Source organism: Myotis brandtii, unplaced genomic scaffold (assembly GCF_000412655.1).
Source record: "Myotis brandtii unplaced genomic scaffold, ASM41265v1 scaffold1040, whole genome shotgun sequence".
Lineage (NCBI taxonomy): Eukaryota > Metazoa > Chordata > Mammalia > Chiroptera > Vespertilionidae > Myotis > Myotis brandtii.
In genome coordinates, this window is record NW_005353498.1 from 891,279 (window position 1) to 902,447 (window position 11,169).

Below are 11,169 nucleotides of genomic sequence, written 5' to 3' on the forward strand. Positions count from 1 at the left end.
GCCCGCTCCAGCCTTAACCCCTGCCCGGCCGCGGCGGGAACCCGGGCAGCAGCTGCCCTCAGCCTTGCCGCAGCCTCGCCCAGACACCTTTTCATGGCCCTCCCCTCCACCTCCTGTTTTGGAGGTTGCCTCGCTCCATTGCCCTCCGGGCGCCGCTCGGAAGCCCCACATTCCCGGCATAAGCAATAACGGGGGTCCGGTTGCAGCCGGGGGGTATGCCCATATGCAATACACGCTCGCGCGCGCGCGCGCGCTCTCGCCGGTACACCCTGGGGCATTGCACAGTTGCAAAATGGATTGTGTTTGCTTCCTCTTCCAGTAAGTCGCCGCGTCCGACCCCCACCCACCCAGTCTCTGCTTGGGCGAACACCTGGTGCTCGGAATATCCAGGGGGGAGGGATGTGGTGGTGGGACGCGAGGTCAGAGGGTCCCTCGCCAGAATTTCTGGCCTTTGGGAGCAGGTCGCCCACCGCCCCGCGAGGTTAGAGGCGACAGGAATGCCCACCACCCCTACCGGGGCCTGCCCCTTCCCCTTTAATTTCCTTTTTTTCCTGTGCTTTATAGAAAGGGCTTGGCCAGGCGGCCGGCTGGACTGCAGATGTCTCTTCCAGGCTCCCGGAGAGCTCTCCTCCCAGCTGCCGTCTGCCTGCAAAACCTCCCACAACCCCACCCAGACCCTGGACTAGGGCCAACCAGCATTTATTAAACACCTTTTGAATGCTCCCAGGCTGCTTCTGGCAAGAGAAGCAGGAGCCCCTAGCTCTGGGCTTAACTGTTAACGTTTAACCGGCTGGAAAAGCCCTTCCTTTCACCTTTCACCTTGGAGTCCCGTAGGTCCAGTCGCCAAGCCTTTTCTCCTGCCCTGCCCTACCCTGCCCAGAGCCAAGCACGAGACCATGTGGCTGGGTTTGTGAGGGCCATAAAGGCAGGAAAGCAATGCCCTCTGTCCCTGAGGCTCCAATGCCCTCCCTTCTTGGGAAAGCCCCCCCACCCCCCGAAAACATCTGAAGAAGCATCCTGGGAAGGAGGGGGTTGCTTAGAAATCTTGCAACATTTAAAAGGATACCAAGGCTGGGGGAAAGCCAGCACAGTCCTCCAGCTCTGGGACTCTGGGCCTCCCAGGGTGGGTCGGGCTGGATGGAAGGTGGGGAAGGTTTCAACAGGTACAGACAGCAAGAAGGACTAGGGTTAGACATGAGCAAGGACTTGCCATGCGTCTAACTAGAGTGGACTTCTGCCCTGTAAGCCTTGCTGGGCGAGGGGGACCTGGGTGGTTAGAGAGGACCCTTTGGTTCTGGGGCTGCCTGGGAATGTGGGGGTGCTGACTAGTTATTTGGGGTGAGGACAGGGATCCTAGTTCCCTGGCCTAGATCTTCCAGGATCATTGATGGGGGAACAGGGGTTTCAGAAAGGGAGACTTAGAAGGGAGGGAGAGAAGGATCAGGAAAGGGAATCAGAGTGGGGCTGGGGAAGGGAGGAGGCAGGGAATGGAGGTTTGAGAGACACAAGTCTGGGGCAGGGGGGCTCAGAAGTGACTGGCTGGGGCTGGATTGGAGACTAAAGTTAGAAGATCTGCTGCAGATCCCAGACCCTCGAGTAGGTCCCACCCCAGGCGGCTGCCCTGCCCCCTGCCCAGCTCCACTGGCCATGCACCCCCTGGGGCCCCGCCTGCAAGTGGGGGTAGTCGAGGTCCAGATCCGCCCCCCTGACCCCTGCCCGTGGCCCCGCGGTGACATTTGACCTTGTGGCGGCTGAGGTCCAGGGACAAAGAGGTCTGGGCCCATCTGCCGCGGGGGCACCCGTGGGAACAGCCAGACCCCGCTCTGGGAGGCCTGGGAACCAGCCCCCGCCCCCTCCTCCGGCGCAAACTCCTTCCCCACCCCCCAACAGGTGACCTTGTCTCCTTTTGCCCCCTCCCCCACGGGCTACCAGGTGGGACTGGGGGCTAAGGTCGTTCTTGGACTCTCGGGAGGTGAGGAGAAGGACAAGAAGGTTGATAAGGTTGGCTCCTCTGCCCAGCGCACGGGCGACATTGCCCGCCTCAGTTTCCCTGCTGTCTTCCAAGCCTGCCTCCGTCCAGAGAGAGTGCTCAGGGGTCTGAAGGTCAGCAGCCCCAGCACTCCCTGAGGCCTCTGTGGATCAGGAGGACCGGGTGCCGGCCAGGTGGCTGACTGACGCTGACCTCAGGCCTGTTTTGCCTTCCCGAGAGGCGGTCACCCAACACACACCAGCACAGGTAAGGCCTGGGAAACGCCCCCAGCACCAGGCAGAGAACGAAAACCTGGCTAATCCCCAGTTTGGGTTTCAACTACCGCCCAGGAGGGGACAGCTGGCTGCTAATCCCAGCCGGCTGGATCCAGCCCAGCCCTCCTTTTGCAACCCGGCCAAACCCGGTTGGAAGGGCGGGGAAGTGTGGCCGATGCAAATGAATGCTAATCAGATGCCTGTTATTAACCTGACACTAACACCTCCCACAGCTCCCTAGCCGCCTGGTGAAAGCTGGGATTTAGCCATCCACGTTCTCTAGGGCCTTATGCTCACCATCAGCAGCAACTCTGAGTTCCTCAGCGCCTGCAGTATAGACCCCGAGTTTCTGCTTCCACCTTTTTAAGCCCTGTGCCTTAGCTCCACATACTTTGCATGCAAGTTCCAAAGCGGCATCTGACTCCTCCTCCTCCAACCTGCACCCTGAGGGCAATGCCCTTCCAGCAAACATTCCACACCCTGAACCATGGGGGCCCCAGTCCTCCTGGGACTTGAGCATCTTCCTCTCGGGAGCATTTGCCAGGCCAAACCTAGCATCTCCCAAGGGGGTGTGGAGGGGCAGGTGTGCCCTGCCACCCCCCCACACACACACCATGGACCCCTCCCTGGCTCCTGGAGACAGGCGAGAGTTGGAATTTCAGCTCTGGCTATGTACCCTCATTGACCCCTGAATCTCCCCAGCCAGCCCTGGGGACCCTGTCCCCACGGCCCAGGCTGCCTCTAGCGTGACCCTGGCTGACCCCGTTCATATGCCCCATGGTGCCAGGCGAAAGACACCGAATCTTTTTCAAATGCTGGCCAACAACCCATCAGGACCCAGACACCCACGTAGCCCCATCACACCAAGCCAAACACCCATCAACATGCAAAGTCAGACCACATGACATCACTCCAGGAGATTTATGACAGGGCCTGCCACCACCGTCTGGTACATTTAGACACAGCCAGGCACAGGGCCTACAGAAAGGTCTCCCCCGGCCCGGGAGGTGAGTGGGGTGGCCTGGGCCTCCCCAGGACTCTTGTGGTGGCTTCTAGCACAGCCAGCTCCTCTGCCTGTCTGGCCTCCAGTAGTGTCACCTGCTGTTCCAGCTTTCTCCGTTGCTCTTCCTGCTTCCGTTGGGCCCCTCGGAAGGCCAGAACCAGGGCTCTGGAGGGGTGAGGGAGCTGAGCCAGGATATCGTCCCCCACTCCGTCCAAGACGGGGACTATGTATTTCCGGACTGGGATCCCATTGTCACTCAGTAGGGGCTGACACCAACCAGGCACCGAGGGAGAGGTAGAATGGGCTGAACATGCAGCCCACCTTATAGGAGGGAAGCTGAAGCCCATAAAGAGCGAGGAATGCTTCTGAGATCACCACGGGCGGGGACCCACCTGTGAGCCTTACATAAATCGGTGTTCAGCTTGACACTCTGAGCACGTCTGGCTCGCCCCTTCTTAGCCACCTGTTCCAGCTCCTCCCGAAGAAACTGCAGCTGCTCCCACAGGCCCAGGGCCCTGGTGCAGGAGTGATGAGAGAAGGGCTCACAGCCATAGCCAATCCTGTCTTCCTTCTGCCCACCCCCCTGCCCACACTGTTTCCACGGGAGCACACCTGTACACAGGTGCACACCCAGTACCGCTGCTGTACACAACCCCCCTCCCCGCCCCCCGGGCGCTCACATAGGAACCACCACCACCCTCTCAGGCCAACCATCCCCCAGCCCAGGACCCAGGCACACACCGGGCGAGTGATGCTGACAGTTCCTGAGCTAGCTCCTCCGGGTCCTGCACCTGCCCCACCTGGCCTCCATCAATGCCCCTGCTGCCTCCAGGGATAGCAGGGCCCTGAAGGAAGCAGAGGGGAGGGACATGACATTGGCCTGGGCCAAGCGTGTGCTCAGTTCAAGCTGGATGTTGATGTCCAGACTGGTAGCGATAGTCCTTTGCCCTCACAGCGCTCCCAGTCTCATGAGATGCCCCAGTAAGGGTAAAATTACTCCCTAACAAGGGAAGTAAATAACACGTGACCTCACCTAAAGGCAGTTCAGAAGGGCTTCCTGAGGGAGGTGATATTTAAACTCAGACCTCCAGGAGGTCAAGGACTTAACTAGATAAAGAAGTGGCCCCTGTTCCTGGCAGGGGCACAGCAGATACAAAGGCTTAGAGGTGGAAGAGATGATTCAGATGAGGGTTCTATAAGCCACTGAAGGCTTTAAGCAGAGGGCAGACATGACTGACAAAAAGGCGGGGAAAGGAAGGATTCCGGGAGGGAGCCAGAACCAAAATTTAGGAAGAGATGAAGCATGGGCTGGGGCTATTGGGTAGAGGGGCGAGTGTGAATAGGCGTGGGAGAGGGGGATGAGGAGGTGCAGGTTTGAAGGGAAGACACTAAGCCCCTGGGGCTGATTGGGCTCAATACCCTCCCAAAAAAGACCCCAAAGTACAAAGTGTGAACTTTAACCTGCAGTTCCCCATTCAACTAATTTCTTTGTGCAGAAATGGAAGCCGAGGCTTGGCCAGAGACAGCCAGCCAGCAGGGTACTGCTCTCCCTCCTGGGTCCAGCAGAGCCGCTCACCTGGGACCAGGCCTCCTCATCGCCACTGCTCCCGCCACTACTGCCACCACCGCTGCTGTTGGCCCCGCGCGTCTGAAGCTGCTCCCGTTCCCACTGCAGCTGCTCCAGCAGGAGCATGTGGACTGGGCCCTGGGCTCGGAGGGCTGCCTCCTGCAGCTCCAGACCCCGCTTCTCCCGCCGCACCAGCTGTAGCCTCAGCATCAGGTCCTCCAGGGTCTCCTGAGAAACCAAGGAGAGGGCGAAGCATCTGTGCCACTAGGGTCAACGTCTGGGGAAACTGAAGTCCCAGGAGGCACCCATTGAGGGCTGGTCAAGCAAGAACTCGAGCCCTCGCCTTGACCTTGTGTGGTGAGAAATACCATCCTCCCACCAGAACTACAGCTGTAGATATGGCAGTTCGGAGAGGGCAAGTAGTTTAGACAAGGTCAAGTAACAGCTCAGTGGAAGGGTCTGGAGTTTCTCCAAGTCCAGAACCTTCGGTCTTTCCCACCAGGCTAGAGAGCTCAGATGGCGTCTCCTGCCCCATTTATTTTCCATAGGAAGGGCATTTTGGAAAGCCGTATTCAAAGTCTTATGAGGAACTGAATTCCAAAGGACAAACTCCTATTCATCCCTCAAAACTCCAGCCCCGATTCTCCTCCCTCCAGGAAGCCCGCCTCTAGCCCAGCAGAGCTTTTCCTTGCTACTTGGTCACCTAATCACACCCCTCATCCTCACCAAAGGGTTTTGTCCCACCAGAAAAGACTGACACAGTGACCCCGCCTATGTGTACCCGTGTGGCCTCCAGGTCCTGCTGGATCCGCCTCTTCTCCAGCCGGGGCAGGGCTGGGCCAGGTTGAGTCTCCAGAATGGCCTGCACCAGGGCTTCTGCATGGGGCAGAGTGGGCATGGGTGCCAAGGTGGGGCCAGGCTCTGGGAGAATCTTCACCAGAGCACGGCGCTCCTGGAGACGTTGGACATAGCCCCGGAGCTGGAGAGCCACCTCCTGTAGTGTGGGCCTATCCACACTGCTGCCCTCAGGGCTATGGAAAACAGAAGAGGGGCCTGTATCAACACTGGCAGGCACGGTTGTACTAACTTCATGCCAACCCTGGTGGGCTCCATCCTCTTTCATCTCACTGTCCATGATGGATCCTATGCCATCTGTGGTGGGCACTGTCATACTAACATGATGTGCGCTATAATGTAAACCCCAGTGGGTACCGTTATCCATCAAGACAACATGGTGAGCACTATCACATCAAAGGGGACCACTGCTCAGTCCAACATGGTGAACACCATCACACCAACACAACAGACATCACCACTCAGCTTGCCAGCCCTGTTTGGCAGCAGGCCAACCTGACTAAGCACGGTCATGCCCGTTATAATCAGTGGGCATCGATGTTCATGCCCATCCTGGTGGGTCCTAGATCAACCTCCATGACTGTCAACTACCATGACAAATTTGTTGAGTAGCAACCAGCCAATTCCAGTCACATCTCTCCACAGGGTCGGCTCTGGGAGCCAGCCCCATTCTCCAATCAGGACCCCATTTACTAGCTTGCCCAGTTCCAGGGGTTCGTTTGTTGAGTAGCAACCAGCCAATTCCAGTCAGGTCTCCACAGGGTCAGCTCTGGGAGCCAGCCCCATTCTCCAATTAGGACCCCATTTACTAGCTTGCCCAGTTCCAGGGGTTCCCAGGAGTACCTTGGCTGGGGATCCCACAGTGTTTCTCCATCCATGACAGCCTCCTCTTGAGCTAGCAGCCTCTGAGCCTCCTTCTCAGCTGCCTCCACATCACTCCTGGGGACTTCTGCTCCTGAGTCTGCCTCCCGGAGCGTGAGCAGGACTCTGTACACTTCCTCACAGTGCTCACTGTGGGACATTAGTTCTGAGTGCTCTGGGACACTCAGCCCCATCTTTCCGTGTAAGGGGTGTTTTCACTTGCTCCTGGGTCTCTCATATCTCCCTGACCCCGACCCCCAGAGGGCATGCGAACCTCTTCAGCATCCTTGGACTAAAATTGCCTTCAATGAATTTTCATGGTGAGAGAAAGTGCTTTCTTGAAGGGGTCCTGCCTCTCTTTGTGGATCAGGGCCATCCTCTAAATGTACCCATTCTCTTCCCAGCCATTGACATCATGGGCAGGATGCACTGACCTATACTGCAAGGCCAGACGTAGTGCTGTGGCCTCAGCCTCCCACTGGCCTAGCTGCATGCTGAGGCCCTCACACCGGCCCTTGTATCCCTGGAGCACAGCAGACAGCAGACGGTTAAAGCATTTGAGCTTCTCGATGTTTCTACCTCCAAAGACGGGGAAGAGAAAAAATGAGAGGCCTCACAGGGCAGTCAGGACCTTATCGATTTCCATTCTCCTCCCTGACCCTCACCCCCATTTCAGCTCCAGACTCTTGGGTTTATATCCTAGCAAAGCAGGTGCCGGTGCCCTTAAGAGCTCAACATTTGTGTCTCTTACCCCCGGAGCTGCTCCATCTGAGCTTCCACAATGTGCATCTCAGGGGCAAGGGGCCGGTTGGGGAGAGGCCCAAGGACCTGGGCACTGGAATCACTCTGGAGGCGCCGGAGCAGGGGGTGAGACAGGGAGAAGGGATCCTGCCAGCAAGAGGGGACTTGATTCACTCAGATTGGCATCAAGAGCCTAGTACTATGGGTTTAAGCTTTTCCAACCCCAGAAGCTGTTGGATCACATGGCCAGGTTTGGGTCTCACTGCCCCAAACCCAAAGGATCTCAAATAAGTGGTTTTGAGCTTTCTACACTCACCTGAGTGGTCCAGGGTTCCCTGACAGTCCCAGAGCTGCTGGAACTGCTGCCCAAGCCATCCACTTGGCTTTGAGAGGGAGGTGGCAAGGGCTCCAGCCTCAGCAGGGAATCCTGCAGCTCCTGGACCTGGCGGGGTTATGGGAAATGTCAGGCCTGGGGGCCCCAAATGCCCACCTGTTCTTGGGGCAGTGGCAAGAGCCCCAGATACTCACTGCACCAAATTCCTCACTATATAACCTTGGGCGACTTAGCCACCCAAGACTTCTCTTTCTTTAGATGTACAGATAGCCAACAGGTACATGGAAAGGTGCTCAACATCACTAATCATCCGGGAAATGCTCTCAAAACTACAATGAGAATGACCTCACACCTGTTAGGATGTCTATTACAAAAAAGACAAGAAATGACCTGGCTGGTGTGGGATGCTGATCTGGATTCCTGGTTGGGGGCATGTAGGAGGCAGTCGATCGATGTTCAGCTCTCACATCAATGTTTCTCTCTCTCCCTCTTCCTTCCTCTCTTTCTCTAAAAATCAATTTTTAAAAAAAAAAAAAAAACAAGAGCCAGCCCTGGCCAGGTAGCTCAATTGATTAAAGTGTTGTCCCAATCCACCAATGTTGAAGGAATTTTTTTTTTAAAAAAAACAAGAGCCAGCCCTGGCCAGGTAGCCCAATTGATTAAAGTGTTGTCCCAATCCACCAATGTTGAAGGTTTGATCCCTAGTCAGGGCACATACAAGAATCAACCAATGAATGTGTAAACAAGTGTAACAATAAATAGATGTTTCTCTATATATATTTCTCCCCCCCTCTCTAAAATCAATAAAAACTTTTAAAAATTAAAAATAGCCCTGGCCAGTAGTTGGTTAAGCGTTGTCCCATGCACCAAAGGTTGCTGCTATATATTTCTCTCCCCCCGTCTCTAAAATCAATAAAAACTTTTAAAAATTAAAAAATAGCCCTGGCCAGTAGTTGGTTAAGCGTTGTCCCATGCACCAAAGGTTGCTGGTTTGATTTCCAGTCAGAGCACATATCCAGGTTGCAGGTTTGATCCCTGGTCGGAATGTGTGCTGGAAGCAGCCGATCAATGTTTCTCAATCTCTCTCTCTCTCTCTCTCTCTCTCTCTCTCTTCCTCTATCCTTTCCTCTCTCTCTCTCAAATCAATAAAAACATTTTTTTTAAAAGATAAGAAATAATGCTCTGGCTGGTTTGGCTCAGTAGATGGAGCGTTGGCCTGTGGACTGAGGGGTCCCGGGTTCGATTCTGGTCGGGGGCACATGCCTGGGTTATGGGCTCAATCCCCAGTTCGAGGGTTTGCGGGAGGCGGCTGTTTGGTGATTCTCATCACTGATGTTTCTATCTCTCTCTCTTCCTCTCCCTTCCTCTATGAAATCAATAGAAATATTAATAAAAAAAAAGATAAGAAATAAGTGTTGGTGAGGATGTGGAGAAAAGGGAACCCTGGTGCACTATTGGGATTATAAGCAGTATGGAGGTTCCTCAAAAAAAATTAAGAATTGCCCAGCCAGTGTGACTCAGAGGTTGAGCATCGACCCATGAACCAGGAAGTCCGGGTCAGGGCACATGCCTGGGTTGCAGGCTCAATCCCCAGTGTGGGGCATGCAGGAGGCAGCTGATCAATGATTCTTATCGATGTTTCTGTCTCTCTCCATCTCTTCCTCTCTCTAAAATCAATAAAAATAAATTTTAGTCTGGCCAGCGTGGCTCAGTGGTTGAGCATCCACCTAGGAACCAGAAGGTCACAGTTCGATTCCCAGTCAGGGCACATGCCTGGGTTGTGGGCTCAATCCCCAGTGTGGGGCATGCAGGAGGCAGCCAATCAATGATTCTCTCTCATCATTGATGTTTCTACCTTTCCCCCACTCTCCCTTCCTCTCTGAAATCAATTATATATATGCTTATTTTAAAAAATGAACAGATAGGCCCTGGCCAAGTAGCTTAGTTGGTTAGTGTCCTCCTGATATGCCAAGGTTGAGGGTTTGATCCCCAGTCAGGACACATACAAGAATCAACCAATTAATTTATAATAATAAAAGCGTAATATGCTAATTAGACTAGGCAGCCAAACGACCTTCCGGACAACCTTCTGGACGAAGCCGGGGCTGCGAGGGCCGAGCCCCTTGCACAAATTTCGTGCATCAGGCCTCTAGTGCATAAATAAGTGGAACAACTAATAGGTGTTTCTCCTTCTCTCTCACATCAATAAATAAAAATTTTAATAAATAAAATAAATAAAAACAAACAAACTTCTCTTTTCCAGTTGGGGAATGGGCCCCATGCTGTAGGGGAATGGGCCCCACCCTTTGCTCTGGGTTCCCTAAGTCCCAGTCTTGCCTGCTGTAGATGACGCCTGCTCCCCGCAACTGCTGTCACCCACATGGCTTTAATCCACACGCTGAGGAGGCCTCTGGCCTTCACGCCCGAACCTGCCAGCTCCACCTTCAACATCTCCTGTAATTTGCTCACTTCCCGCCACCTCCACAACTTCCACCATCTGGTGTCTGGACTAGTGCCTCCTCCTGAATCTCCAGGATTTCACCCTTGCTCCCCACATGCTGTTCCTCTCACTACAGCCAAGGGGTGACTTGTGAACACCTGCGTCAGGTGGCCATCCTCCCCTGCTCAGAAGAACCCTCCCTGGCTCCCACTTCACTCAGAGCAAAAGCTCAAATCCTTCCTGCAGCCCACAGGGCTCTGCAGGAGCCGCCTGTCACCTCCCTGCTCTCATCTCCTCCCACAACCTCCACACTGGCCTTCTCACTGTTCCTCAAACTTGCCACTCGCACTCCCACTTCAGGGCCTTTGCATATGCTATTCCCTCTGCCTGGCATGACCACTCACCAGATCTTTGCATGGCTCCTCCCTCACCCCCACCTGGTCCTTATTCAAGTGTCACCTCCTACATCAGGGGTGGGGAACTTCATTTGGTCTGGCCCTGCCAAGGCATTAGGGGTGAGTTAATTAAATGTTTTTTTGTTTGTTTGTTTTTTTAAATATATTTTATTGATTTTTTACAGAGAGGAAGGGAGAGAGATAGAGAGTTAGAAACATCGATGAGAGAGAAACATCGATCAGCTGCCTCCTGCACATCTCCCACTGGGGATGTGCCCGCAACCCAGGTACATGCCCTTGACTGGAATCTAACCCGGGACCTTTCAGTCCACAGGCTGACGCTCTATCCACTGAGCCAAACCGGTTTCGGCTAATTAAATGTTTGACCAAATAGCAGGTTAATTTTTAAGTTGATAATTTTGTATGGCCTGTGAATGATGTCATAAATATCCAAATGGCCCTTGGCAGAAAAAAGGTTCCACACTCCTATTCTAAGTAATCACCTTAATTAAGATTGCAAGGGACCTGCCCTAGCTGGTCTGGCTCAGTGGATAGAGCGTCGGCCTGCAGAATGAAGGGTCCCAGGTTCGATTCTGGTCAAGGGCACATGCCTGGGTTGCGGACTTGATCCCCAGTAGGGGGTGTGCAGGAAGGCAGCCAATCAATGATTCTCTCTCATCATTGATGTTTCTACCTTTCCCCCACTCTCCCTTCCTCTCTGAAATCAAT

At 54.5% G+C, this 11,169-nt stretch overlaps 1 protein-coding gene and 1 long non-coding RNA gene across 2 annotated transcripts in view; one reads left to right on the plus strand and one right to left on the minus strand.

Annotated features, from left to right (window-relative positions):
- The first annotated feature begins 17 nt into the window (after nucleotides 1-17).
- LOC106725807 lies at nucleotides 18-4,818 on the plus strand. The gene is made up of 3 exons (XR_001361787.1): nucleotides 18-318; nucleotides 565-2,236; nucleotides 4,744-4,818. It is a non-coding gene; the product is annotated as an uncharacterized LOC106725807 (long non-coding RNA).
- The window catches only part of USHBP1 (Usher syndrome 1C binding protein 1), a 9,656-nt gene continuing 1,638 nt past the window's right edge, over nucleotides 3,152-11,169 (minus strand). The window contains exons 4-12 of the mRNA XM_005856693.2: nucleotides 7,588-7,713; nucleotides 7,282-7,418; nucleotides 6,965-7,105; nucleotides 6,513-6,680; nucleotides 5,596-5,845; nucleotides 4,824-5,042; nucleotides 3,989-4,092; nucleotides 3,640-3,762; nucleotides 3,152-3,412 (exon numbers count right to left, since the gene is read on the minus strand). Coding sequence (XP_005856755.1) covers nucleotides 3,223-3,412; nucleotides 3,640-3,762; nucleotides 3,989-4,092; nucleotides 4,824-5,042; nucleotides 5,596-5,845; nucleotides 6,513-6,680; nucleotides 6,965-7,105; nucleotides 7,282-7,418; nucleotides 7,588-7,713 — 1,458 coding nt within the window. The 3' untranslated portion in view covers nucleotides 3,152-3,222. The remainder of the gene's footprint in view (nucleotides 3,413-3,639; nucleotides 3,763-3,988; nucleotides 4,093-4,823; nucleotides 5,043-5,595; nucleotides 5,846-6,512; nucleotides 6,681-6,964; nucleotides 7,106-7,281; nucleotides 7,419-7,587; nucleotides 7,714-11,169) is intronic.